The 27,734-nt window shown below is 35.9% G+C and overlaps 2 protein-coding genes across 4 annotated transcripts; one reads left to right on the top strand and one right to left on the bottom strand.

Annotated features, from left to right (window-relative positions):
- Positions 1 to 835: 835 nt before the first annotated feature.
- LOC106707717 (chromatin-remodeling ATPase INO80) lies at positions 836 to 16,662 on the bottom strand. Its single transcript, XM_014499127.2, has 28 exons — positions 16,472 to 16,662; positions 16,048 to 16,287; positions 15,716 to 15,921; positions 15,064 to 15,273; positions 14,578 to 14,669; positions 14,041 to 14,236; positions 13,509 to 13,646; positions 12,781 to 12,983; positions 12,098 to 12,287; positions 11,605 to 11,784; positions 11,080 to 11,335; positions 10,486 to 10,632; positions 10,129 to 10,269; positions 9,684 to 9,805; positions 9,060 to 9,331; positions 7,310 to 7,563; positions 6,655 to 6,755; positions 6,399 to 6,560; positions 5,748 to 5,892; positions 5,339 to 5,466; positions 5,122 to 5,211; positions 4,920 to 4,997; positions 4,472 to 4,630; positions 3,889 to 3,991; positions 3,737 to 3,810; positions 3,037 to 3,154; positions 1,535 to 1,711; positions 836 to 1,051 (listed from the first exon to the last, which is right to left on the bottom strand). The coding sequence occupies exons 2-28, from the start codon at positions 16,280 to 16,282 to the stop codon at positions 870 to 872; spliced, it is 4,359 nt and encodes a 1,452-aa protein (XP_014354613.2). The 5' UTR covers positions 16,283 to 16,287; positions 16,472 to 16,662; the 3' UTR covers positions 836 to 869.
- A 1,089-nt stretch (positions 16,663 to 17,751) lies between these two features.
- LOC106721754 (zinc finger MYM-type protein 3) lies at positions 17,752 to 27,640 on the top strand. Of its 3 annotated transcripts, none has more exons than XM_045682106.1 (20): positions 17,752 to 17,860; positions 18,399 to 18,756; positions 19,365 to 19,852; positions 20,063 to 20,225; positions 20,382 to 20,537; positions 20,820 to 20,981; positions 21,205 to 22,473; positions 22,566 to 22,842; positions 22,935 to 23,043; positions 23,159 to 23,264; positions 23,392 to 24,045; positions 24,247 to 24,414; positions 24,699 to 24,928; positions 25,242 to 25,452; positions 25,686 to 25,811; positions 26,005 to 26,126; positions 26,203 to 26,341; positions 26,494 to 26,593; positions 26,860 to 27,035; positions 27,468 to 27,640. In XM_045682106.1, exons 2-19 carry the CDS (start codon positions 18,444 to 18,446, stop codon positions 27,032 to 27,034), a joined length of 4,968 nt encoding a protein of 1,655 aa, XP_045538062.1. In that variant the 5' UTR covers positions 17,752 to 17,860; positions 18,399 to 18,443; the 3' UTR covers position 27,035; positions 27,468 to 27,640. The 3 variants fall into 3 exon arrangements, with proteins under 3 accessions (XP_045538062.1, XP_045538063.1, XP_045538061.1); XM_045682107.1 differs by having other exon boundaries at positions 20,379 to 20,537; positions 20,823 to 20,981; XM_045682105.1 differs by having other exon boundaries at positions 20,379 to 20,537.
- The last annotated feature ends 94 nt before the right edge of the window (positions 27,641 to 27,734 follow it).

Raw genomic sequence — 27,734 nt, 5'->3', positions numbered from 1 at the left:
TGAACATATGATACATTGAGGTTATTTATTTAACATAAAATAATGTTCAATTACAAACAATAATTGCACTATTGGTGGGTTCTGTAGACCACATTGACTGACTATCCATCCATCCATGGATCCATCCATCTATGGATTCTGCAACAATAATATTTACATTTTAACCAGATAAAGCAAACATGAGACATAATCAATATTTTAGCATTATTATTATTATTTATTTTAGCACAACCACAACACATATATATATATATATATATATATATATAACATACTTACAACTTATCAATTAAATAGTAATAGACCTTATACATATGTAAATATTTGTGTATATAACATTTACGATAATATTTGTTTGGAAATTATTATAAAATAATATCATTTTATATCTATGTAATTATTCTATTGATTAAACATACAGTAATTAGTTGTAATAATTTTTTTGAAAGAGTTAAAGTACATGCCAAAAATATCTATATTATAAGATATTTGATGCAAAAGTATTTTAAAAGAATTAAACTAACAGCGAAATATTGAATTTAACTCTACTTCATAATAATCCTCGCTGTAGTATAAATTCAAACCGAACGTAAGTAAACAAAAATGTAACAAGAATGTCAGACGTTCCGCAATGACGGATGGAGAGAGACTGCCTCGAGCAGCAGCGCACGCTTCCTTATAAAACCTTTTGTGAGACTACCCTCAACAGTCCTAACATTATTATTTTTAGTGTTTTGTTCAACTATTGTGTTAAATCCAGAATAAATCCTGTTCAGAGTTCAAGCTTAATGTGTTATAGTGTAAATAGTGAAATTATAAATATTAAGTTCGTTCATTGTATATATGCGAGTGCAGTATACCTGGGTATGCTATGGTGGTGGTGCGAGTGGCACCAGCAGGGGCTCTCGAGGTCTGCGCGGTCGACGTACAGGTGTTCTTGGTGCCGTCGTACGCAGTCGAGGTCGTCCTGGTCCCCGCCGACCTCGACCCTCTATAGGACTCCGCTCAACCAGCGCCTCTAGAGGAGCATCAGATTGCAACAATGCTGCACCTGTAAATGCGACTAGTTATACATACCTAGATATATTACAAACTAACATAGTAAACTTTTTTTCTTAAAGACCGCTTTCAACATTTTTACTGGTTTAGGTTCTTCGATTGTCTCCTTTATTAACCATCATCGTACACCTTCGGCTGGTTTTTCCTGGACTTCTGGAGATTTATTTAAGCTAATATTTTTTTATATATTTTATATCACAAGGTGGCAAACGAGCAAGCGGCCACATAAATTCGCCGAAATGAATCCACCTCCCCTTCCCATCCTTCCCTTATAAGAAAAGGTTGGGAAGGGAAAGAGGACTAAAATGAGTCGTCCAGCACCACACTCATAAGACTGTACTTGTAATTACTTCCACTTGACGCCTGTCTTCTGTGTGGTCGTGGTATTTCACTGAGCGAGGCCAATTTGTGCAACTGATGTTGTTGTTGCTGGCATCTACCACTGTTAAAAGTAATGGTTTACATTAGAACTGACCTGCAGCAATAGCAGCAGGGTCTGCAGGTGAGGGAGGTGCGCCGGGTGAGGGTGGTGCGGGGCTGGCTGCGGGCGGAGGACGACGCGAGAAGGCGTGTCGTGAACCACGCGGCCTGCCCCGCCTTGCGCCCCGCGCTGCTCTCATACCGCTCCAACCTGTACGTACGTTAGTGTACGCTGGAAACACATTTTTTAATATACTACATTTATCTAATTTTTGATGTGAAACACTTGTAAACCGAATCGTTGGCGTGGCGACGCTTGCCGTGGCGAAGGGTCGCCAAGCTATACTGAGGTATACATATATATATATTTTACGTGTTTAGTTTAATAATATTGAATTTAATATTACTATCTTATTCATTTATTATCTCATTATTTATATAATACATTTTATAAAAAAAAATTAACAAAACATATTATATAAAAAATAGTATACCACCGGCTGCGGAATCCCATTACTCAAACAACCAGTGGTGAGGGCTACAGAGACAGGAACCTCCTAACTATGCGTGCGGTTTCTAAAATAACTGCCTTTTGTATCAGGCCCTTAATCCAACTGTTTAGCGAGAGCTTCTTAAGATGTTGGTCGAAGCTCTTCGCTATCAGTCCATTCACCGATACGACTATCGGAATAATGGTAGTCGATTTCATACGCCACATGGCGGTAATCTCGTGAGCCAAGTCTAAGTATTTTAGTAATTATTATTCCACATATTTATTAATTTTCTGATTTAAACATTTTTCTTCATATTATTATTATTATAATTATTATCATTACTATCATTATCATTATCATTGCCATTGTCATTGTCATTGTCATTATTATTTATTTAATTATGATATTTAATATTTTATGCATATTACTTGTACACACACGATGTTTCACATCTGCCAGGCGTCCCATGACGGCTCACAAGTTTTTTTTTTTGTTATTAAGTTTAGTTACCATACCACCTAAGTGCAAATGGTGTGAGAGCAAATGGGCCTGCTGAAAACCAGCTCAGGGAGGGCCGATGTCGTCCCTGTATCAGCTGAGCTGGTCATCTTTTGCCACGTTCTTAATCTTTGTGTTTTATTATTAGTTCATAAACTTTTGTGTGTCAATAAACGTTTATTCTATTCTATTCTAATTCAGAAAATATCCAACTATTAATTTACTATTAAAGTCTTGTAGACAAGGCAGCGTAAATCTTCTAAACACCGGTGATTTCAAAACAATGTAATAGAGAGAGGAGGTAGAGGAAAAATTCGCTTGTAACTCATTTGTCAAAATCGTCGTGAGAAAAGTAGCTGCAATTTTAAAGATGGCGGAGCAGATCTATACATTTGATATATCGTTGCCTGTTATGACCAAATTGTGTATTTGTAAGTGTGCGTAACGCGATTGTCCTGATGCAATATTATTAAGGACGATTTATATTGCTTCGTAAACGAAGGTACTAAAGTTAATAATCAAACGTTAGTAATTATTAAAAAAAAAAATACAATAAAATACTAACGCAGCGGCGAAGGTTGTGGCGTGGTGTCAACTACCAGTGTGTCATCATCATCCACTTGCAGTGGACTTCCCGGCTCTGAGGACTCGCGGGATCGCTTCGCCTCCACTGGTCCGGGTTGCTGAACAACATTACATAAATCTTACAAACTTATAACAATTCCTCTAAGCTTTACTTATAAAGATAGATAAATTAGATAGATAGATAGATAGATAGATAGAGATAGGGATAGAAGATACACTTAAAAAATAATTTTAAAATATAAATACCAAAAGCTATCTTTTCTAATAGCAACAAAACTCTCTTATATATTTTTTTATAAATATTATTCACTGTTGGTCGTATGCTTGTATATTATTATTTCATTTTTTTTCTCTCCTGTATGTTCATTTATCTATGTATTTGTGACTATGATCATAAGACATATCTATATTATCTCCAAGATTAATATATTGGAAATTATTGGTCTTGCTTTGTTTTATATGTACTGGATGTAATCGTGTAAAAAAGTCGTGTTAGTTACAGATTTGACTAAAAATTGATGGGCAGGTAGCTTAGAAGCAGGAAACGGACATAGAATAATTTTTACCCCGTTTTCTATTTTTTATTCCGCGCGGACGGAGTCGCGGGTAAAAGCTAGTTAATAATAAAATTATTGTTGGTTTTCTTTAATAAATAAATAAGATATATTTTTTTTACTTACAGGTGAAAGAATTCCCAGTTTTCGTTTTCTCTCTCTTTCCTCCATCAACTTCTTTTCTTCTGATTTTTGACGATCTGTAAAACACATCATTGTAAGAACAGAAAAAAAAATAATAGAAATTATAAATATTGTCATATAAAAAATAATATTACATTTGAGTTCAATTTCTTCATCATCCAGCAATAAAGACACAACTTCTTTGGGCTTCAGCGTGTCCGGCTTGAAGTTGCCACCACTTATCACCATACGTTGTATCTGTTAAATTAATCATTAATACAATGTCTTACATGTCATAAGATCACTAATTTCTGGTTTAAATTATGCCAGTACAATAGGACAGACAACTGGTACCAGTGAGCCAAAACAGTCTATGTGAGGCCAGCAATGTCCTACTGTACTGGCATAATGAAAACCAGACATAAATAACAGATAGAGGTTATTGATTTGTACAATCTTCTAATTGGTCCAGTTGGCCGTCCCAAGTATCGCTGGATGGATGAGGTAAAGATCTTCGAGAGCTACAGGTCCAGGACTGGATCGGGACGGCGCAGGATCGGAGAAAGGAGACTTTTGTTGTCGGAGGCCAAGGCCTACTTCGGGTCACTGTGTCAGCCTAATTAGTTGGTTATTTAATTGCATTGTTTGTAATATTATTCCCGCGTTGAAACATCTTGATGGTTCGGAACATCGTACAAGTAGTTGCACTATTAGAGAAACGGACAATATTATACTAACTTCACTCTTCTCTGTGGCACGCTGCACTATTCTCTCCTCGATGGTGCCGCGACAGATGAGACGGTATACTGTGACCTGCTTGGTCTGACCCAGCCGGTGAGCGCGGTCCATCGCCTGCTGGTCTACCGTCGGGTTCCAGTCCGAATCGTAAAATATCACCTGAATACACGCTTAAAGTTATTTTATGTACATATTAAAACATTCTTTCATTAATTTTATGCTATACAATAAACTGTTACACAAAGTTTCATAACTTTAGTGTATTAATGGATGGATGTTTGTTTGAAGGTATCTCCAGAACGGCTCAACGGAACTTGATGGAATTTGGCACAGTTGTAGAACATAGTCTGGGAGAACACATAGGCTGCTTATAATTTTTTTTAATGCCGTGCGGACAGAGTCGCAGGCGACAGCTAGTAATTATGTAATTTCGACGAATAATACTTACAGTATCAGCCGCAGTGAGATTTATACCCAGTCCGCCGGCTCGGGTCGACAGCAGGAATACAAAAATGTCAGTTCGAGCCTGGAAAATTAAAAAAAAATTTACTAAACAAGTTATTTATTATTAAGTTTAAAACTTTGAAAATATGACGGATTTTTTTTTTCAAAATAATATTAAAAAATTGCTTTATTTTGTTTTTAATTACCTGAAAATCAGCGACCATATCTCGTCGAGCGGAAATCTTACTGGAACCATCTAACCTCATATATTTATGCTTCCTGTGCCACATGTATTCCTAAAAATATATAATCTCTTAAAAGAAAATCAAGATCGAAAAATAGAATCAAACAATACAAAAAACAAATTAACACTTTTAATAAGATAAAATTCTCGAATTTGTATTAAAATAGTTATCAACTTACTTCTAAGAGATCAATCATTTTGGTCATTTGGCTATAAATAAGTACTCTATGTCCGCGCTCCTTCAGTCTTTTCAACAACGAGTCTAACACGGTCAACTTGCCCGCGTCACTCACTAACTGATTCTTATCTGTGAAATAAAATAACGCTATAATTCAATTCTTAAAGATTTAAGCGTGTCAGTTTATAAACTGACGATGTACACAATATAACTGTAACATCTTATATGTAAAATTCTCGTGTCATAATGTTCGTTGCCGTACTCCTCCGAAACGGCTTGACCGATTCTCATGAAATTTTGTGAGCATATTCAGTAGGTCTGAGAATCGGACAACATCTATTTTTCATTTTTTTTTTAACTGCGCGCGGACTGAGTCGCGTGCGACAGCTAGTATATTTATAATAACTCACCGGGTACTTGTAACGACGCCCATCCTGTGGGCGGGCGCGCGTTGGCAACGAGCGGCGCGAGCGCGGCCCCGCCCCATCTGTGCGCCGCCTCGCGGTGCGCGTGCGCACGTGATACCGCGAATGACATACGCGTGTGCGCACACACCTACATATGGATTTATTTCATCATCATCAGCTCAATATACGTCCTCACTGAGAGGCTCGGAACCTACACCAAGTAGGGGTGACTAGACCATAGTCAACCACGCTGGCCCAGTGCGAGTTGAATTCACACATATCTTTGAATTTCTTATCAGATATATGTAAATCGAAAATCGAAAAACACATTTGTAAACGTCGGGATTCGAACCCAGGACTTGCGGATGGCAAGTCAAGTGCTTAACCCCTGAGCCACCGACGACGCTCATTTTTTATTTTACGCTGTATTTATTTACTTAAAGAGTATTCATATAATATAATCAAAACATGAGTATATAACGCAAATTTGTGTATTAATAATATTAATAAGTTTTTAATTCTTATAATTTCTAATACGCATTCTGATAACAAAATATCTTTCGTTTATTTCAAAGGGAAAGAGAGAGATGGCGATATTGTTTCAAAATAGGTTTAACAACAGTGGAGACATACAATTGTACTAATATACAATACCTTTTCTTGAGCAGTATAAAGGAAGGCGGGCAGCGGTGTGGGCGTGTCTGGGCGCAGGATGGGTGGGCGCTCCACGTGCGGCACCTCCGGGGCCTCTACAGTCTGCGGCTCCACAGATATCACTCCACCTTCCTCTGTCTTTATTTCTTGCAGCATCTCCGTCTAAAATACCTTGTTAATTAGTACAAAGACGACATAAACTGTACACGATAAATTTATGAGCACAGTACAATCTTGGTCTCCTAAGTAAAGTTACCTGTCCTTCCGTCTTCAAATTCCTTGTTCTCATAGCTCTATGCTCTACAGTTTCAGCCATAAAGTTTATCGAGTGTTCAATGTGTGCATAGAATGGACCACCTATAAATTAACAAATATAAAATATACATTTTATTCTACATTAAATCTATGTATATAAAAATAAATCCCTATATCCCTTGGTCACACCATCACACTTGAACGGCTGGACCGACTTCACTTTTTTTTTGTTGTGTTTATTATTGTCAGGAGAAAGTTCTTATGATAGAAAAAATTTAGATGGATGGATGGGTAAATGGATGGATAATGATGTTTGTTTGAAGGTATCTCCAGAAAGGCTTAATGGATCTTAATGAATGAAATTTGGTATAGATATAAAACATAGTCTGGAAAAACATATAGGCTACATATTGTGTTTTTTTTTTATTTCGCACAGACGAAGTCGCGGGCGACAGCTAGTTAAATTAATAAATTTCATATACCTAGTAAACTAATTATACAGTACCTAGATGAACGACAGACCAAGTTACTCTAACATGACTAACTCGCTCAAAGACGTCATCCATTAGGACTGAATGACTCACTTATCCAAGATTTTCTATATACTGTTATTTTTCATACCTTTTTTTAATTATAATATTGTTTATCTTTCTTACCTTCAACCCATCGCGGATCTGTGAATAGCAAATCTTTCCATAATAAACTATCATGTTTTCTCTGTTTCAATATATCAGCGTCAGGACATATAAGTAACATATCTTTACTGTTTGTACTATCATAATAACTCGGTGGTATGTCTATATATTCGTTATCTTCTTGTTTAATACAACTTTCTGTATAATTCCGCCACCATTGTCGCCTGTGACGTAACTTTTCGTATTTCTCTTGACATAGCTCTAAATGTTGTATTCTAAAAGTTTATTTACTTGTTTGTTATTTAATTATAAAATACTGAACAATCTTAGTTCAGTATTAATACCATTTTTAGTTTATTGAATAAGTTAAGGGTTAAGTGAGTGGAGGTAGTAATAATAAGGGTTCTTACGGTGAAGGAAAACATCATGATGTAACCTGCACATGTCTGAGAAGAAATTCAATGATATGTGTGAAGTCAACCCGCACTGTGTCAGCGTGGTTGACTATAGCCTAGTCACCCCTAACTTAGGGTAGGCTCAGAGCCCCTCAGTGAGCTGATAATGATACTAATCTCTATGACATTGCGTAAGACGCTTATGTTGAAATAACAAGCAAAAATAAACCTCTTTTAAATTATCAATGTTTTATTTTTCTGCTATTATATAATTGTCACTTGAGTGACGTATTGACTTCTCATTGCATTATATCGTAAATATATAAAAATTAAAATAAATAATTTAATCCCGTAACTCTGCATTTCCTTTGCTTATAACCCTCGAAAATCCAATAGCTTAACGACTAAAATCGACAATTTCTAGATTTCATTAGGGGGCGTCCATAAATTACGTGAGGTGTTTTTTTAAATTTTCTGCCCCTCCCTCCCCCCCTGGTGAGATGTCGTGAGATTTTATTCCACCCCCTCCCCCATCTCCTAATCTCACGTGAGATTTTTCAAAATGTGAGTTTCTTACGTAAACGCGTTGGATTGTCATTGTAAAAAGAAAAAAACAAATTTGCTTCGTGCTTTTATTTACGACTAGTTATGACTAGTAATCAATGTTGCTGAGAGTTTAATTATAAGTGTAATAAAAATAAAAATCAAGTGGAAGGGGAATTAAACAAGTAGGTTAGGTTAGGATGTCTCGTTGAAACATCTTTATACTATTTATTTATTAAAAGATTTTACTGTGAAAATATATTTGAATATATTATAAATAATTGATGAATATTAATTTTTTTCTTTGAAATTATTTGTTTTAATGACTTAATATTCGTATTAAAAACACATATTAGTATTTAAGAAAATTTTATTAAATACTAATAAAATTTTATTCACATGGAATATAATTTTATTACTATTAACTAAGTTTTCTTTTCAAGTCCAAATAAACTTTTTTATTACTGTTAAATAAAATTTTCTCTCAGTGTATAAAACAAATATGGTGGTTTGACAGTAAGTAAATGTATAACGTCGAAGTATGAATGAAATTATTTTCTATTGAACGAATTAGTGAATGATCTTTATCGTATTACGATTACGCTTAAGATTAAATCTTATGCATGTACAATCTGGATTAAATGGACCAAAATAGTATAATTTTTTTTTGTTTCAATCAGAAAAAAAATTGCGTGATATTTGCCGAGACCCCCTCTCCCTCCAACGTAAGATTAGATGAGATTTGACTCGACCCCCTCCCCCCCTTAAACACCTCACGTAATTTATGGACGCCCCCTTATGTACAAAGTGTCTAAATAAGAATCAAAACTTACGCCATAAACCATCCACAAAGCATAATCCTATACAACTCCATCGGCGAGAGATCCATAAATCTTGTAAAACTGAAACAGTTCTCAATATTTCTGTGTACATACTCCGGTGTCAATATCGACAACTTGTTATACAACAAGTGTCGTTTTGATGGTACAGAGTGCAATAATATTCCATCTTCTGCGATTAACTTTGGCATATGATAGTCGTCTACTTGCATCGCAAACGGAGATCTAACATCACGCCTTTCAAATAATTCTGGGTGGTTACATACCTAAAAAAAAAATAATATAAAATAAATTGTATAATTTTGTATCCAATTAAATAATGATTGTCAAGTTTTGTTCATAATTTATTCTTTAAAATAAATATTTTTCATTCCAATAGATAAATGCACTTTACATCAATCAAGGGTAATATTTCTAGGCAAGAAATCTATATATATAAAAGAAAGTCGTGTTAGTTACACCATTTATAACTCAAGAACGGCTGAATCGATTTGACTGAAAACTGGTGGGCAGGTAGCTTAGAACCAGGAAACGGACATAGGATAATTTTTACCCCGTTTTCTATTTTTTATTCCGCGCGGACGGAGTCGCGGCTAAAAGCTAGTATGTTATAATTACCTTTCTAAATTGCATAACTAAATTCATAAGATTCGATGTAAAATTCTTATCTACATTATGACCAGATTCCGCTCCAACTGAATAATGGAGTAATTCTTCGATCTTTATCTTCTTTTTTAAAGCTAAAATAAGAAAAAATAATATATTAATAAAAAGATAAGACTCATCCATTTGATAATACTAATATAAATGCGAATGTTTAGATGGATGGATGTATGGATGAATGTTTGTTAGAAGGTATCCAGCTCAACAGATCTCGATGAAATCTGACATTAGATATAGAAATTCGTCTAGAAGAACGTATATCTATTGTTCTTTTTTTAATTCTGCGCGGACAGAGTCGCGGGCGCCAGCTAGTAAAAGATAAAGTAAAATCGACATTAGTATTTTAAACTAAAACAGAGAGGTGTATATAAACGAAAAAAAACCATATACCTATACATACCTATATACAATAGTTTTTGTCTTATAGTTAAAGGGCAGTGAACCATAATCTCAATTTTATCAGACAATTCATTCTCCACGTCTTTCTTAATACGTCGCAGCATGAATGGCTTCAATATCATGTGCAAGCGAGATAAATGCTCTGAAACAATAAACATTATATGTCAATATTAAGGTCAGTTTCCACTGCATTTTAGAAAAAAAAAATTGAGTCACGAAAGTTCACGACCTCGATTCAAGTCAATATTATGCAAAGACTATTGCTATCACTGTCTTTTTTAAATATAATGAAAGGGATATCAATACAGGTGTGACGTCACTGAAAATTAACCTTAACATAGTTTAGTATAGTACTTACTTTCATCAATAGTGCTCTTGTTCTCAGCGTGACTCTCGATATCTTTAGAGAACCATTCATTGAACTCCTCGTGCGAGTCGAATAACGTGGGCATTATAAAATGAAGTAAAGCCCACAGCTCCGCCATACTGTTTTGTATCGGAGTACCTGGTGATAGTTTTCCGACATAAAAATTCTTGAGATATAAAATGTCTACATTAATTGTGGAAAAGGCATTAAAAATGATTTGACCACCGTATACAATAAATGCTGTTATATATTTCTAATTTTAATTATAACATATTATTATATATAATATATTCTTAATTATACATTTCCGTATAAATTTGAGAGTAAGAGATTTGTAAAATGTTTCACATTCGACTTATTTTCTATTCTCCAAGCTCTAAGAAATCCAAAATACAAAAAGGTATTATGTAAAGTGGTACATAAATTAAATGCTAATATAATGTATCATATGGGCAAAAACTTCATCTCACTATGAGAGTGTCTCGTTTTCCATATTAATCGCCATTTCAGTCACCACTCCCTTTTTAAAAACAATCATTCTTACAATACAAAAAGAAGGTGAAAATTTAGAAAATTCCCACTAACCTGATAGCAACAGTCTATTCCTGCAACTGAAGCCGAGTAACAACTTCCATCTCATACTGGCCGAGCTCTTGATAGCCTGCGCTTCATCCAGTATCATGTACTGCCAGGACACCCGGTTCAGGTACTTGAGGTCGGAGACCACGATCTGGTATGACGTCACCACCACGTGGAATGCCGCCTGCCGTGTGTGCAGGTCCTTGCGCTCCCAGAACTGACGTAATATCTTGCGCTCGCTCGGACTACCCCAATACGGTACCTTAGGTAAATTAATCAGGTGTTTGAACACTTAAATGTATTGCAATTTAACACATCTTCAAACTACCTTCATTTTGTTGTTAAATAGTTACTTAAAAATATTGCTTTATCTAGATTTCTAAATTAAGTGTCTACGTTCAGCGTTTTTTAGGAGACAGTTATCGATTCTGGATATTGTAATAAGTCATTTTTCGATTGATTAATAAATATTGAACTTTAAAACCTGAAATTCAAGTGCATTTTTTATGTATAAATTCACATGTTACATACAACTTTGAAGTCCGGCACGAATCTCTGCATCTCCTGCTGCCAGTTGTGCAGTGTGGAGGCTGGTGACACGACAAGGAAAGGACCCCATACACCGAGCCTCTCCGCAACGTGGCACAGAAATGCAATGCACTGCACCGTCTTGCCTAAACCCATCTCGTCCGCCAGGATACCGCTGATGCCCTAATATGTATGTATGGTCACTTTCATACAGATGTAAAGCAAATATGTTTATCTCTTTTCTAGTAATAATTTTATCGAACATTTTTTTTAACAAAAACTTTAAGAAAAAGAAAGAGTGCAAACAGATTTACTTCAAGTCACTAGAAAATATAGTTATTTAAAATGTAAGTTTGTTTGCTGATTTATTCAGTCTAGCATTAAGGAAATTGATCATACAATTTTGTATGTACACCAGAGCACAGAAAGGACACATACATATATCTTGAAAAAATCAACATGAATAGAACTTAAATAAAAGCATGTAATCACATACCTGGTCGTATAAATTTGCAAGCCAGTTCATTCCTTTCAGCTGGTAGCCTTTGAGCGTGCCACGAAATATGTTGGGTTGTGCGTGGTCACCGGGGGGCGTGTCCCCCGCAGCCCCGAACTGCCGCGCCCGCGCGCGCTCCGCACGGAAAGCCTCCCGCGCGTTCCGTGACGCCCGAGCTTTCATTGCCTCGCTATACACATAAACCTTGTTTAGATATATTTTTTCATATCGTAAGATGGCAAGAGTAATCGGCCACCTCAATTCGCCGAAGTAGCGAAGCGACCGTCGCACATAGACATCCGCAATTGCCAATATATGACCTTTAGTCGAGTGAGGAAATGAACAGAATATATTCATATATACAGATATATTAGTTTCCTATGCGTTCCCTCCTCCGTCAAATCCACTTCCCATACTTTCCTCATAAAGAAAGGAAGAGAAAGGAAACGGGACTAAACTTAGACCTCCAGCATGCACACTCATCAGACAAAATGCGGTCTTTCACTTTCAAACCGGCTCATTCATGGAACAGATGTTGGATATGACAGAGACGTTACATAGTGAGTGAAATCAAAGTTGCTTCAGCTTTCTATCATTATAGGCCTGCAATTCGAGAGTTCCGAATTACGCTCGAAAAGACTCTATAGTTCATAAGAAAACGAATGCAATAAGCATCAACATACCTATCATAGTTATCTATAGCCGCAAGTCGTGGGTCGCGGTCTTCATCTAACTGGCGCAGTATTCGATCTGTGCCGCAGTCATCATCTCCCCCTCCACCCGCGTTCAGCTTGCGCTGCATGAAGTGCGCATACAGCTCCGTCTGAGTTATCAGGAAGTTCAGCTTGCGACGTTGCCGTTTCGCTTCCATCAGTTCTACGTCCATCTAAAGAAGGAAAAGATCTTTTAAAGGGACTTAAGGCCTCTTATGGGAATAAACGATTATAGTAAATCAGTGTCGAATCTTTTTGGCGGCTCAAAGTAAACTGTACTGAGCTGCCAAGATGTTTAAAATTGGGATTACTGTGTCACTATTTACTTGATCATTATCATGAGCTTACTACATGTCTCCACCGAGGAGCTCTGAGCCTAACTTTGGAGTGACTAGGTCATAGTCAACCACGTTGGCCAAGTGCAGTGTGGTTGACTTCACACATATCATTGAATTCCTTCTCAGATATGTGCAGGTTGCATCACGATGTTTTCCGTCACCGTAAGAACGTCGAATAAATGTACATATGTAAATCGAAACTAGAAAAACACAATGGTACATAGCGCGATTCGAACCCAGGACCTGCAGATTACAAGTAAAGTGCTTAACCCCTGAGCCACGGCCCTCTAAGGTAAAATAATTACGATATGATACTGTAAAATACGGTTGTAATTCCACACTAAGGTATGACAAACCTACCTTCCTCTGTTCCTCAGCCTCACGCTCCATGCGGCGGCGCGTCTCTCGCTCAGCTCGGTCATAGCGGCGCCAGTAGGCCTGCATCTCTCGGCTCAGACGTTTGCAGCGCCATACCGTCTCTTTCATGTTCTTTTGTGACTACACCAACAGTATTATATTTGAGTTATAATAAATTTTGCTTTATGTTATATGCCGTAAGACTTCACATGAAAATGTACAATCGTTAATGGCACATGTAAACATTAAGATGTTTTAACACACTAAAGTTTAGATGGATGGATGGATGTATATGTATGGATGGAAGTTTGTTAGAAAGTATCTCCAAAACGGCTCAACAAATCTCGATTAAGTTTGACACAGTTATAGAGCATAGTCTGGAAGAGCATATGGGCTACCTCAACAAAAGAAACATCCTTAACTATAAATAATAGATTGAACTTAAAGCCAGATTCTGGTCTCATGAAGGCTTCAATACCATACAATGCATACATAACGAACATCAAGACATTGTTTCTAGATAGTTCTATAATACCTGCATAGCAACATGCCTCCAGTGCTTGCAGCATAGTGTAGCCAAGCGCTTGCTGTGCAGCACCATCTCGCGATGTGCGGCGCCGCGAGCTCGCTGCACCTTGCCTAGTTCCTTCTTCACCAGCAGTTGCCAATGTCGACGTCGACGTGCTGTTAATGCTTCGGGACTCTTTAATGTTGATAGTTTCTTCCTACCTCTACAACACGAAAATATTCACTTTGCAGTTATAACAAAAAATCTTTAATTGTGGTTAAATAACGGGTCGGTGGCTCAGGGGTTAAGCACTTGACTTGCAATCTGCAAGTCCAGGGCTCGAATCCCGCCATGGACCAATGTATTTTTCGATTTTCGGTTAACATATGTATATTTATCCGATGTTCGTACGGTGAAGGATAACATCGTGATGCAACCCGTACATAAGTGTGAATTCCCAGGAGAAAAAGACCATGAAGGGAGAAGAGGTCCGTGATCTCTGCCTACCACTCTGGGTTACAGGCGTGAGTTGTGTGTCATTGTGGTTCTGAAATGATACATTACCTGACTCCTGGCTTTTCAACGATTGTAAATTCATCAGTATCATTTTCTTCCTTCAGATTGCGCAATTGTTCTTCCCAATCCATTCCATCAGGCTAAAATGAAATAATTTACATGTCCGTACAATAATAAGAAATTAACAAATATTTATTTAAAACGAAGACTGCAGCTCGAGTATTGCCATTTAAATTATACTTTTTTTATATCATAAGGTGGCAAAAGAGCAAACGGCCACCTGGATTCGCCGAAATAGCGAGGCGACAGTTGCCCATAGACAACCGCAAATGCAGATGCATTGTCTACCTTTAATGAATGGAGAAGGAGACGCACAGAAAGAGGATATTTCTACTTCCTATGCATTCCCTCTTCCACCAAATCCACTTCCCCTTTCCTTCCTTTCCTATTAAGAAAAGGATGGGAAGGGATAGAGGACTAAAATTTCCTTATGGATTTTTTATAAGAATTATATTTCATGAAAAATTCACTAACCATATCATTCCCTTCATTTACCCCAATCCTGTTCTCCCTGACTCGACCTCTTCTAGCTTTGTGTATACCTCTTATGGCACCTCTATCAGCTGGTCGACCTCTACGCCCTCTAGATACAGGCTGTTGTGGTACAGGATGACTGACTCTACGCTCTGGGTATCTATCAATAGTTGATAGTAAACCCGCTCCATAGTACATGTATCGTGAATTCTACAAAAGCAAGCCAGTAAAGATTATAGAGAAAATTAAAATGATTTTTAATATAACTCTTTTTGATCTTCTATACACAGTCAAACCTGAATCAACAAGAAACCTCTATAAAGTCTAGTCCCAAAGTACAACATCTATAAGTAAGAAAAATATTGTGAACCCTTGAAATCTCAGATATCCAGGTTCGACTGTAAATAAAAATCAATATTTGTATGTATGTTAGTTTAGTGTAAGAAAATAACAATGAGGAGAATTAGTGTACTCCTTTAGTCATTCATTAATTTAATTAAATACAGTATTCTTTATAGCTTTATAATTAATATTTTAAAGGTAAAGAAAGATGTTTTCTATTTTATTAAGACAGATTGAAAATTATTCATACATATGTAATCATGTTATTGGATATATACAACTTTTATTTAAAAGTGAATGATTTACTCACCCCAGGATCTTTATAATATTTCCTAGCATATTTATTGTGATAATATCGCTCCTTCAGCAGTCTCTTTATCCTAATATCTTTGGCAGCTGGAGTTTCGTCTTCACTACTTGATTCGTTGCTTGATGATAGCAAGATATCACGAAGCCATTCTCTCTCCTCACCAACAGAGGCCAAATTATAAAGACGTGAACGATCACTTTGACGTTCTGGAATTAAAAGTGAAATATATAACTCTTATATAAACATAGTTTGGCTGAGTAATATATTATAAGGTGAATGTGTTGAGTGTTATAACAAACATTTGTATATATACAAGACTATTAGCTATTTACCTTGTTTTGTAGTAACAATACCATGCAATAATTTATCACCCCTGCCCATTTCCTTTTCAAAAATAGAGTCTGAGTCATCTTCACTGCAACTGCCTCCATCTGAATTCAGAATTCTTTCTACTTGATTCACAAAAGGCCGGATATCTAAGGCGGCTTCCAGCCTTTGTAGATGCAATGGTCTGGCAACTTCATGTGGCTTAAGCACTGTCTTTCCCGCAACTGATTTCTCAGACATAGTTCCTTGAAATGAGATATGGTATAACGGTTGTGGACAATGTTCGCGTAAATTCGCAAATAACAATGAAACAAAAAAGGAGCGAGGAAATGATTACTACTGCCACACCGCTACTATCATACACACATAATGATATATTCAAATAACTCTCGCATCCAGTTAGACCCTAAGTACGGAGTTGGTACTTACAGAATTTTGTATCCTCTGTAATTACCTCACGGTGATTACTTAACACAAAAATCCATAGCATTCACAAAATGGCGAACGAGAATATTCGACAAACCGCTGTCAATGTCGCCGCCCGAGCGGCGCACATAACTACTCATTTCGTATTTGAGCTTGAAAAAACACGAACCCGCCATAATAACTGAAGAGGTTTGACAACTATCAAAATTGTGTACAATCGTTCTAATTGGAGAAAAGACCACTTTGCCACTTTTTAACCAATGACACACAAAATTGACAAAATTTACACCAATCACTGAAAAAGAAAAGAATTTGTAATGGAGAACAGCCAAGGCGTATTTTTAATGAATGAAGCAAGTGATGTGAGTTAGGCAAACCAGAAAAGTTATAATTTTAGAAACTTAATCTGAATTATATAGAATATCAATCTGAGAATGTAAAAAGAAAATCCAATTTTTACTAACAAAAACTTAAGCGACATCAATCACAATCTAAGTTAACATAATTCATCACTGTCGTATTTTTTTTAATACTAAATGATAATAAGCAAGCAACTAAACGAAAATTTGCAGAATTGTCATCAATCTCAATCACTAATGGCCAGATCTGCACAATTTGGAGATTCATTCCCATTGTTTCTGCCGTGGGCGAAATGGAAGGGAAAACGGTGGAAAGGAAAAGAAAACTAAAATGTGCCTCGGACTCGGCACCTTATCAGTGTTGACAAAGCCTGTATTCTGTAAGTTCGAACAGACCTATTCAGCAGTAGATACTGGTTTGTAGATCGATCTCTGTTACACCGGTATATTTCATTAGAGATCCTGCCCGTTGCATTAAAGGATAGCGATGGGATTTTACTGAGTAAAACCTCATAAAATCCTGGTTTCCCCCAGAAGCAAGACAGCTCTAAAGGAATTCCGAAAAAAAAAGTTCTACAAAAATTGCCAGTACTGTCTAAAAATTTTTATCATTTAAAGGTAATATTGTCATATTGAGGTATTTAGGTCATTTTTGAAAATACGAAAAGAAGTGCAAAAAGTATACCATAAAGATATAAAGATAAAGCGTTGGCTATTATTCTTCTATATTTTAATATCTTCATAGTTTACCGTGTTGTTACCAACGTTGACATAAAAAGTCCTCAACATTGATCATTTCATAATCTATTTAAATTACAAAAATTATAAACAGTGCGACTAAACAACTAATTTTAATCTTGGTTTTTATTTTTCCAAAAACCTTATTTTATTTTAATAATCCAAAGCAAAATTATTTACAAGAAGTTTATTTGTTTAAAACACTAACATCCGATACACAAATCTGATAGGTTTATTCCAAAATGGTGGACGTTTGTTGTGCTTTCCAGTGATCTGTTTTAATTTTCCCATTCATGTGAGTACAATTCGTGTTTGTAACAAAAATTTGATAATGCTTATTAAAACAACTCAACTACAAATGTACCAAGTCCATGAAAAGTGTTTTTCTTAAAAAGTGACGTTTCGTTTCTTCACTAATTACAAAGAAATTGTGACTAGCATCCTGGATGCAAAATCATAAAATAATGCATTGAACAATTAAATATAATCATATTAAGTATCTAGAAGGATTGATATAAAGCCCTTGTTAATATAATAAAGTTTCAAGAATTCAAGAAGAATAATAATACAGAAAACAAATAAGCGCGGGATTATGTGGCTGTATGCCCGTATAGCGTCGTTTGTATTAATTGTAGTAGTTCATTGTAATAAATTAATTTGTTTTTCCAGTTTTTATAACACTAAACTCGAGATTATTTGTTAACGTCAATAAAAGAATTCAATAACTTTAAAAATTTATATTCGCGGTTCATTCTAACCTAAAAATCATCGCCGGTGTCGGAATTGATTAGGACGTACTACATTTTGTAAATTATTATTTGTTTATATTTCAGATATATGTAGAACTTTGAGGCCACTATTCCAATAAGATTGGAAACATGGATAATGATGAAAAGGTTCCTACATTGTCGGAATGTCCTATAAAAGATGATGGGGATGGTAAAAGAAATGTTGACGAGGATTCAAAAGAAACGGAAACTGCTACGGACGAAATAACTAGTGAAAATGTGAAAAGTGAAGTAAAAGAATTACAAAGTGATATAAATTGTGTAAGTGACCTAGAGATTACAAACAAACCACAAAATCATGTGGACCATATTGCCAGTGATAAAGAAGGTTGTGTAGAAAACAGTCAATCTAGTGAAAGTGACAATATAGTGCCCTTAGACGAAAGCAGTGCTGCGGAGCAAGGTATATTCATTTTAATTGTAATAATATTTCTATAGAATTTGACCATGTTATGGAATAATCAAGATTTAAGAGTTAATCCGGTGATTATTTTAATTACTTTGTTTGTGAGGGAATATAAATATAAATTAATGCTCTAGCACTAAACAATACATGTGGTTTTTAATAATTATTCTGATCTTTAATATAAATTTAATTAAATAACAAAGATAGTTTGAGATTGATTATTGGGTTTGATCATTAATAAGTAGCTGACAAGAAATTTGCTAGTTTTGGTATTAAAGTGGTTAAAAATGATTGGTTATAAAAATGGTTAATGGTTATGGTTAAAAATTATCCACATCACAAAATCATTGTGGTGTGTGGCTATTTCAGTTGTCCTTGGCGAAGTAGATGAGGATAGGGCAACCATTAAAACAATAACAATTTGTACCAATGCCATACAACAATAGTTATTGTTTATGACTAGTTAATGTAAACTTATCACATTTTAATAATCCGTAAATTGCAAACAATTAAAGGTTGATGCTGTTTGCAGGAAGGATCTCTATATTAGGCAAAAATAATGCTCTTAAAAACAAATGTTAAACTGTCATAAAATATATTTTCAGAAAATAAAGAAGAACCTAAAGAAGTAGATAATGGATTAAGTTATGTAAATACTTTTGAAAAAAGTAATGACACAGAAGGAAATGAAAATGTACAAGAAACATCACCAGAATATGTATCACAAGAAGAAAGTACAGATTCACAAAGACAAGAAACAGAAAAACAAGAAGAAAAAACAAATGTAGAAGACGAAATAACTGATATAAAGGAAGAAACCACAGGTTTGCAAGAAGAAAGTTCAGATATACAAGAAAAGAGATCAGATTCACAAGAAGAAAGAACAGATACACAAGAAAGTGCAGATAAACCACAAGAAAGTGCAGCTACACAAGAAAGTGCAGATACACAAGAAGAAAAAACAAATGTTAATGAGACGAGTGAAAAGACAGACAACGAGGATAGGGATGAAAAAAAACATGAGGTTGGAAAACCTGAATTTGAAACTGCCCCCAATATTTCAATTGACGAACCCCAAGATGATCATACTCAGGTACTGTAAGTTGACTTCTCAAATGGAAATTAATATGAATCAATTTTATAACTAAGTTACAAACAAGATTTGTCAGGTATTTTATTGCAGTGGATACTTACAGGTAGAAGAATGTTGGCAATATTTCGTTTTTAAAAATTAAGTTTTTATTTTCAAGTAGGTTATATATTGCTTCATATTTTAATACTAATTTAATTTCTTATTTATCAGGCACTTGATCCATTTGATACTTTATTGAGGGAACAAAATGATTCAGTGACAGAAACTACAGAAACGGCAACACAAGCAACTGTCAATGTATTAGATGAGGAAGATGATCATGATGATTATAATGCTGACAATCCAGTGGATGATGATGATGAACATAATGCAGGTATATTTTTACTTAATACTAAATCAAATAATTGCTTAAGTAAAATGAATAAAACTAGTGCCAACTTTGTGATGTGACATATAGTGTTGCCATTTTAAAATGATTCACACATATTGTTCAATATATTTTATGAAGTAATTGTATTTTGTTTAGAAGATGTTTCACTAGAGGATAATGTGGTGGCCGAACTTGGGGAAGAGCCGGGCGCAGATGAAGAGGTGTGCTTACTCCCCGACACAGAGCGGGAAATTTCTGAAGCCGATAAAGCTGAGGCGGAGAAGGTGCTTGCAGAAAAAAGAAAGCAGGCTGAGGGTAATTAGTACAAATGACTACTACTAATTTAGTAACTTGAGTGGAATTTTAATGTAGATTTTTCACTTTTTTTACACTAACGTCTAAATGACCAAGTAAAAATTTTATATTTTATATGTGTTATTTAGAAACTTTAAGTCTCTAACATCAAAAAGTAGGTTTTGGTTCTAATTTTATGTTACTCTGTAATGCTTAAAGTAGTACCAGAGTAATGTGTATGTAATGTCTAGGCCAATGGTGGAAGTCATTTGAAAATATATTCAATTGTAAATTACAAATTAGCAGCTGCATCTGAATTAGCAGAAGATAATGAACCTAAAAAGGAGAGTGAAGCAGAAGCAGAAAAAGAGAATGATAATACAGAGGAGGCAACAAATAGTGAGACGGGGGACGCAGCATTCGAAGTTGAAGACGAACAGGATGACGCCTCACAAGAAAATGGAGGTAGGGCCGTTGGTTCCCCACTTCTGTCTTGTTTGATTTGATCTATGTATAAAATACTGAATTTAATTTTTAAAATTCTGAACCTAATTTGTTGAACTTAATTGAACTCATAATAGCTTACCACAAAGCTTGTTTCTATGTTATATGGTACATCTTTTCTTATATGTGTATTTAATTTCATTACTTATTAAAAGGATCAGTACATAACTAACTTATTTTCTAGATAAGGAAAATGAAAATGAAGTATCGGCAGATGCTGGCAGTTATGTTTTGAATACTATTCAAGAAATTGAACCTTCAACAAGAACATGTATTCAATGTAAAACAGAAAAAGACTGCATTTACCATTTACCAAACAATAATGAAAGTGAAGAATATATTTGTAGTGAAGAATGTTTAAAATCATTTCTATCAGAAAGCCCAACACAAGCTCCAGTTGCCGACTCTAAATATGTTGTTGAAGAAATTAGTCCAGAGTTACTTACTTGTTCAGAATGTGAAGAGAATAAAGAATGCTATTTCTATTATAAATTGGATGGAGAAGACACAAATTATTGTTCATTAAATTGCTTACATAGCATGATGGCGGATGAAAAAGATAAATATGTTATAAAAAGAAGAAAGATAGTATTGAATGAAATAAAATTGAAAAAGATGTGTTTTGTTTGTAATGAGAAGAAAAAATGTTCATTCTCAATGATACAGTATGGATTTACACAATATATTTGTGACCAAGTTTGTGTTAAGAATTTAAACGATACAGAAAATGGTAGATATGTGTTGATGAAGAAACGTCCTACGCCAAAAGTTAAACAAACAAATACCTCTCAAACGAACCCACCATTGTTGAAATTAAAAGTAATAAGTAATGCCACAGATAAATATTTAGATGAGGCATATAAAATACAGACAAAAACTCCGGCAATGATACAAGCGGCTAAAGAGGAAAGACAACGAACATTTATCCGTTCATGTACACAATGTTACTTAATGTTGTCTTCCGAGGAACGGATGTTGACCTGGGAGACGATGGACTTTTGTAATGAGGTTTGTTTGGGACGTTATCAGAATAGGATCGGAGCTAGATGCGCTAATTGTAACAGTGCCGTACAGCATACTAGTTTAGGAAAATACTGCGTTAGATTCGGATATGACATCCGTCAGTTTTGTAATTCTAGCTGTTTAGAGGAATTTAAAAAATCCTTGAAAATTTGTTGTTACTGCCAAAAGGATATTTCGGCTGGATTGCAAGGATTTCTAGCGCCCGTGGGCGATAAAGGACAGTTTAAAGACTTTTGTTCTCAATTATGTGTGGAAAAGTTTGACCATATGAGTAAAAATCCCATTCCCAAGCCGGTGTGGGCCAAGTGCGCGGTTTGTGCACTTCGTAAGGCCACCACCATTGAGGTGGAGGTCAGTGAAGGTGTATCACAGAGGCTGTGTTCCGATCCGTGTTTTGCTGCTTTCAAATTTGTAAATAACCTTTTCCCAGGTTAGTATTATTGTTTTTATTTTTCATTATTTATATCACAAAATTAATATCAATTATGTGTATCCTAAATTTATTTTTGTTTTTATTTTCAGATCAATGTTGCTGGTGTAAAAAATATTTTGAAAGAAAAATAGCAAAAGCTTTTACAATCTACGAAAACTCTAGCCCGCAATGTTTTTGCACTAAATCCTGTATGAATGTGTACATCAGTAACTCACGTCACATAGTGCCGTGTAACTGGTGTAAAGTGAAGAAGTACAATTTCGACATGATACGACGCGTACAAACTAACGGACAGATAGTTTTAATGTGCTCACTAAATTGTTTGAATCTTTATCAAGTATCGGTTAATGCTGTTTCTTCAAGAAGGTATAATTTTTTTTTAACATTCTTTATCATAAGTAAATATTATAGATTGTTCAGCGATATTTGACTAAATGTGGCCACTTGTTGTGTTTCAGAACAAAATGTGACATGTGTAAACGCACCTCATTAGCGCAGTACCATTTGACAATGTCCGATGCCACAGTGAGAAACTTCTGTACATATCAATGTGTTATGTCATTCCAGGTAATCAAAGTTATATTATTTTAAAATTATTTATCAAAATATCCTATGGTACCAATAACAGTACCTGGTAATCTTAATTTTATTGTATCTCGAAAAATAATCATTTAATTTCCAGGGTCAATACTCAAAACACCCTCCGCTGGTATCGGGTGAGACATTAGAACAGGCAAAGGCAGTACCGACCGGCGCGCCCAGGCGAACTTACCCATCGGCAAAAAATTGTAATTTATTTATACCTTTAAAAATAATAAACTAATACTGTAAAGGATTACAATCCTATCTTGGTATCAGGACTTGCATCTTAAAGTCATTCATTTTAAGTAATCTAATCGTCATATTTTATTCCAGCTGCCAAAAATGTACAACGGAACACATCAACACTGCCTGTTATATCGAACGTCCAGTCCCTGGCGCCTCAACAACCCACAGCTGCTTCTGCCTCCAACGCTCGCTCGAAGTCAAAACGTATCGCAGCACAAGTTTCACCGGAGCCGGAGACCGCACCCCGCACCCCCTCGCCTCCGCCCCCACCCCCCAAACCCTTGACACCACCTCCACCACCGCCTCCCAAGGTCTACAACCACGTTATAGTGAAAACACTGCCTCCGCATGAAGTCGCTAACAAAGCCACCATGACGAAACCGATGATGGTATCAAAAGGTGTCTCCTGCCGTCCACATCCTTGTACGAAGGAATGTCAAACCGATTCCAGCTTAGAACGGAAAATATTAATACCCGTGCCTGTACCGATTTATGTTCCCGTACCGTGTGCGATGTGGTCTTTACCCTTCCCGATACCCGTGCCCATTCCATTACCGATACCGACTCCAGTATTTATTCCAACAACGAGAAATTCAGCCAAGGGCATAATGAAGGAGATAAATAAAATTCACGATAAAATGCCGACGGATCCGTTTGAAGCAGAATTGCTAATGATGGCGGAAATGGTAGCCGGTGACAAGAAAAAGGATCACAGTGATTCAGATACTGATGATGATAATGGTAAGAATTATGTGTACAACACACACCTTACATTTTATAGAGTACTAGCTTTTTTCTGCGACGTAATAAGTAGTCTGTGTGTTCTTTTAGACTATGTTCTACATCTGTGCCAAATTTCATTGAGATTCGTTAAGATCCTTCCAAACAAAAAGTATAAACCTAATATGCACATTTATGTATCCCTTATTATATTGTTGTCAGAAGATACATTCAGCCCGGTGGGGGGTATGGACGGCAACAATGCGTTCGGTGAGGACATGCTGCAGATGGCACTCAAGATGGCCACCGAGTACGAAGACCAGCCCGTAGACCTCGAGTCCGCGATGACGGCAAATACAATCACACCCAGCTCGCATCCTGGTATGCCCGGTATGAACAAAATATATTTGATCAAAAATTAAAATAGTAAGTTTAATGTTATAATGAATATAAAGTTGACTCTAAATTGAGAAAACGAATTTACGAAATACTGGTAATAGTTGCAACTTTGGTGTTTTCTCTGTATATGATCATTGTAATTTTCTTTCCGTTTAATTTCTCTCAATACCCTTTACCATTCTATTGGTTTGTTTCCATTTTTATGTAAAGTTCAAGTTACATTTCTAGAAAGATTTGTTTGCTTTCATAATTACAAATGTAGTCTGACTATGTAGGTCTGGAAGGTGAGGGTATGCACGCGCACCAGATGATGGTGCTGGAGCAGCAGCGTGCAGTGGCCGCACTCCGGGCGACGGCGCCCCGAAAACGTGCGCCTGCGCCCGAGGCGGCGCCTCCGCCCGCCCGCGCCACCCGCTCCAAACGCCGCCGCGCAGAGCCCGCGCCCCCACCGCCGGAGCCCCCGCGCGAACCTGTCGAAAAGCCCGACGCCAACATGTGCCTCAAGGTATATAACCATCTCACAGATACCACAAAGTTGTGTAGTCAAACAGCAACTCACCCTGTGCCAGGATGATTGACTCAGGCCTAGTCACCCCTAAGATCTGAGTCCCTTGATGAAGATGGATATGAATTCATAATGATGTAGTCTGGTCGTTTAATAAATTTTCAAAGACGATTTTCCTAACAGAAATACTGACAAAGCTCCTTATTCATGGCATCCTGGTTCAAATAAAAAATGTTAATTAAAATTTTTTTCATCCTACTTTTAGACATTTTTCTGTTTTAGAACTTTTAGTAACATATCCTTAATTTTTCAGTATACGTTTGGTGTGAACGCATGGAAGCAGTGGGTGATGACGAAGAACGCGGAGATAGAGAAGAGCTCTATACGCCGCAAACCGTTCAAGTCTGAGATCTTACAGCTAACAGCTGACGAGTTGAACTACTCGCTCTGTTTGTTTGTTAAGGAGGTGCGAAAACCCAACGGCAGTGAATATGCACCGGACACTATTTACTATTTGGTTTTAGGTTAGTATTCTATTTTTACTCTATTTGCCTTTTATCCCCTTCATATATCATTAACACATTCAATGCCACTAACATATTTACGTACGAAAGTGAACTTGCAAGATGAGTTGGTTGCATTGAATGTAATAAATGTCATCAATACATTTTCATCTCATTAGACTAGCAAAATTTTATAGGTGTTGATGAACTTCTATACAAATATGTTTCTATGTTATTTTTTATTATTATTACAGGAATTCAACAATACTTATTTGAAAATGGCAGAATAGATAATATATTTACGGATCCATATTATGAGAAGTTTACAGATTGCTTGGACGAAGTTGCGAGGAAGTTTTCAGTTTTATATAACGATTCGCGTAAGTGATAACAAACACAGTTAGATAAAAACCGGGAAAATCTGATTTTTTTCTTTGGAATAAACTTCAAAAGTATATTTCATATTTCTTGACCAATAAACACAAGGCTATCAACGAAAAACATAAGCCATATTTTATTTATTACATAAGAAAAGATGAAACAAATTGTTACTTAATAATTTTATTATTGCAGAGTACATTGTAACGAGAGTGGAAGAGGAGCATCTTTGGGAGAGCAAGCAGTTAGGCGCACATTCGCCTCACGTACTCTTGTCTACTTTAATGTTCTTTAATACTAAACATTTCAATTTAGTCGTAAGTATTTTTTTACTACTCTATGATAATGCTATTTGTGATAATTTTTTTTTAATAACTTCATATAAATTTGCAGACGGTAGAGGAACATATGCAACTGTCATTCTCACACATAATGAAGCATTGGAAACGGAACCCCAATCAGCCGGGCCAGGCAAAGATGCCCGGGTCAAGGAATGTCTTGCTGCGATTCTACCCCCCACAGTCTGCACTGGGTGAACACCATTTATTATTAAACAAGGACTAAAACATTTAAAAATAACTGTACTAATACTTTGGGAAAATCGCAAAAACATTACAGAATTATTAGTTGGGGAAAAATAAATATAGTATGTACTGTGATATGAATATTTATGTAAATTTGCAGAAGCTAATTCAAGAAAGAAAAAAGTGTATGAACAACAAGAAAATGAAGATAATCCACTTCGCTGTCCTGTTAAATTGTATGAATTCTATATATCAAAATGGTAAGTTTTTTACAATTAATAATAATATGTTTATTTACGTTACTCCAAAAATAATGTTACGACATGTACACCTAATAAAACTTATTTTCTCTAAGTGTAAACAGTTTTAAATAACTATCAAATCCAAATGCCACGGTACAGAAAATAACTTCACTAAATATCAAGTGAAAGTCTATAGTTTCTATATTCTATATTGTATTTAATAATGTAACACCACAAATCTACTTATAACGCAAAAATGTATGTATTTTAATGATGTTTTTTAGTCCGGAGTCGGTGCGCACACGCAACGACGTGTTCTACTTACAACCGGAGCGGTCTTGTGTGCCCGACTCGCCGGTGTGGTACTCCACACAGCCACTCAGCCGCGCCGCGCTCGCAAAGATGCTGCACCGCGTGAAGATGGTCAAGGAGATCAACATCGCGCTACTCACCAGCTAAGGTACATAACATATTGATACTGATAAAGGTTACAGCACACTCGTAAACTCCTCGCTCACCTGGAACTGCTTCGCCTTCAACACGACTGATGCGTCGCGTCGCCAATGCGGGGAAGTCCCAGATGGGAGGATTTAATAGTGCGCTATAACCTTAATTCGTCCTTAACCTTAATTAATGAACATTTTCAGTGCTGAAACTTAGATTTTTATGTACAATCAGGGCCCTTCGCGATATTTGTTAACTTGTTGAAAACATACCGTCAGATAGTGCCTACTAAATTAGACATACACATCAAGTCAGCTTTGAACTGTTAGCATCTACCAGTTTAACTAACAGTATTTGCAAATCATTTTAATGTAAAGCTCTAGGCTTAGTATATAGCGCTTTAATAATAATTGATTGTTGTGATAAAATAATAACTAGTTTTTTCCAGATTTCACCATAAAGTCACTTGCTGACTTAGAGTATACATCAGTTTTTACCAGGATCCTTGTAAACCTGCGGCCGAGTTAAATCCACATGGATCCTTGTGGTCTCTGAACGAAGGCATCATCTTATAAAGTACTAATAGTAATGTATATTTTTTCTACTTGTATATCAATCTGTGAAAAGAAAATTAAAATGTTACTTTATTGGGTAGAGTTAAAATTATTCATTTAGTAAAATTAGTTTTTAAGTGCTCTGTGCGGGACTGTTTTTG

The sequence above is a fragment of the Papilio machaon genome, chromosome 18, assembly GCF_912999745.1.
Source record: "Papilio machaon chromosome 18, ilPapMach1.1, whole genome shotgun sequence".
Lineage (NCBI taxonomy): Eukaryota > Metazoa > Arthropoda > Insecta > Lepidoptera > Papilionidae > Papilio > Papilio machaon.
This window is presented reverse-complemented; position numbering and strand designations above follow the sequence as displayed.

Coding starts and splice junctions, on each gene's coding strand:
- LOC106707717 (XM_014499127.2), bottom strand. CDS start 16,282: ATGTCTGAGAAATCAGTTGCGGGAAAGACAGTGCTTAAGCCACATGAA. Junction 15,274..15,715: donor AATATTATAAAGATCCTGGG/GTGAGTAAATCA, acceptor TTGCTTTTGTAG/AATTCACGATACATGTACTA. Junction 6,561..6,654: donor ATTTGAAGACGGAAGGACAG/GTAACTTTACTT, acceptor AAGGTATTTTAG/ACGGAGATGCTGCAAGAAAT.
- LOC106721754 (XM_045682105.1), top strand. CDS start 18,444: ATGGATAATGATGAAAAGGTTCCTACATTGTCGGAATGTCCTATAAAA. Junction 23,044..23,158: donor AATGTGTTATGTCATTCCAG/GTAATCAAAGTT, acceptor TTTAATTTCCAG/GGTCAATACTCAAAACACCC. Junction 24,046..24,246: donor AGATACTGATGATGATAATG/GTAAGAATTATG, acceptor TATTGTTGTCAG/AAGATACATTCAGCCCGGTG.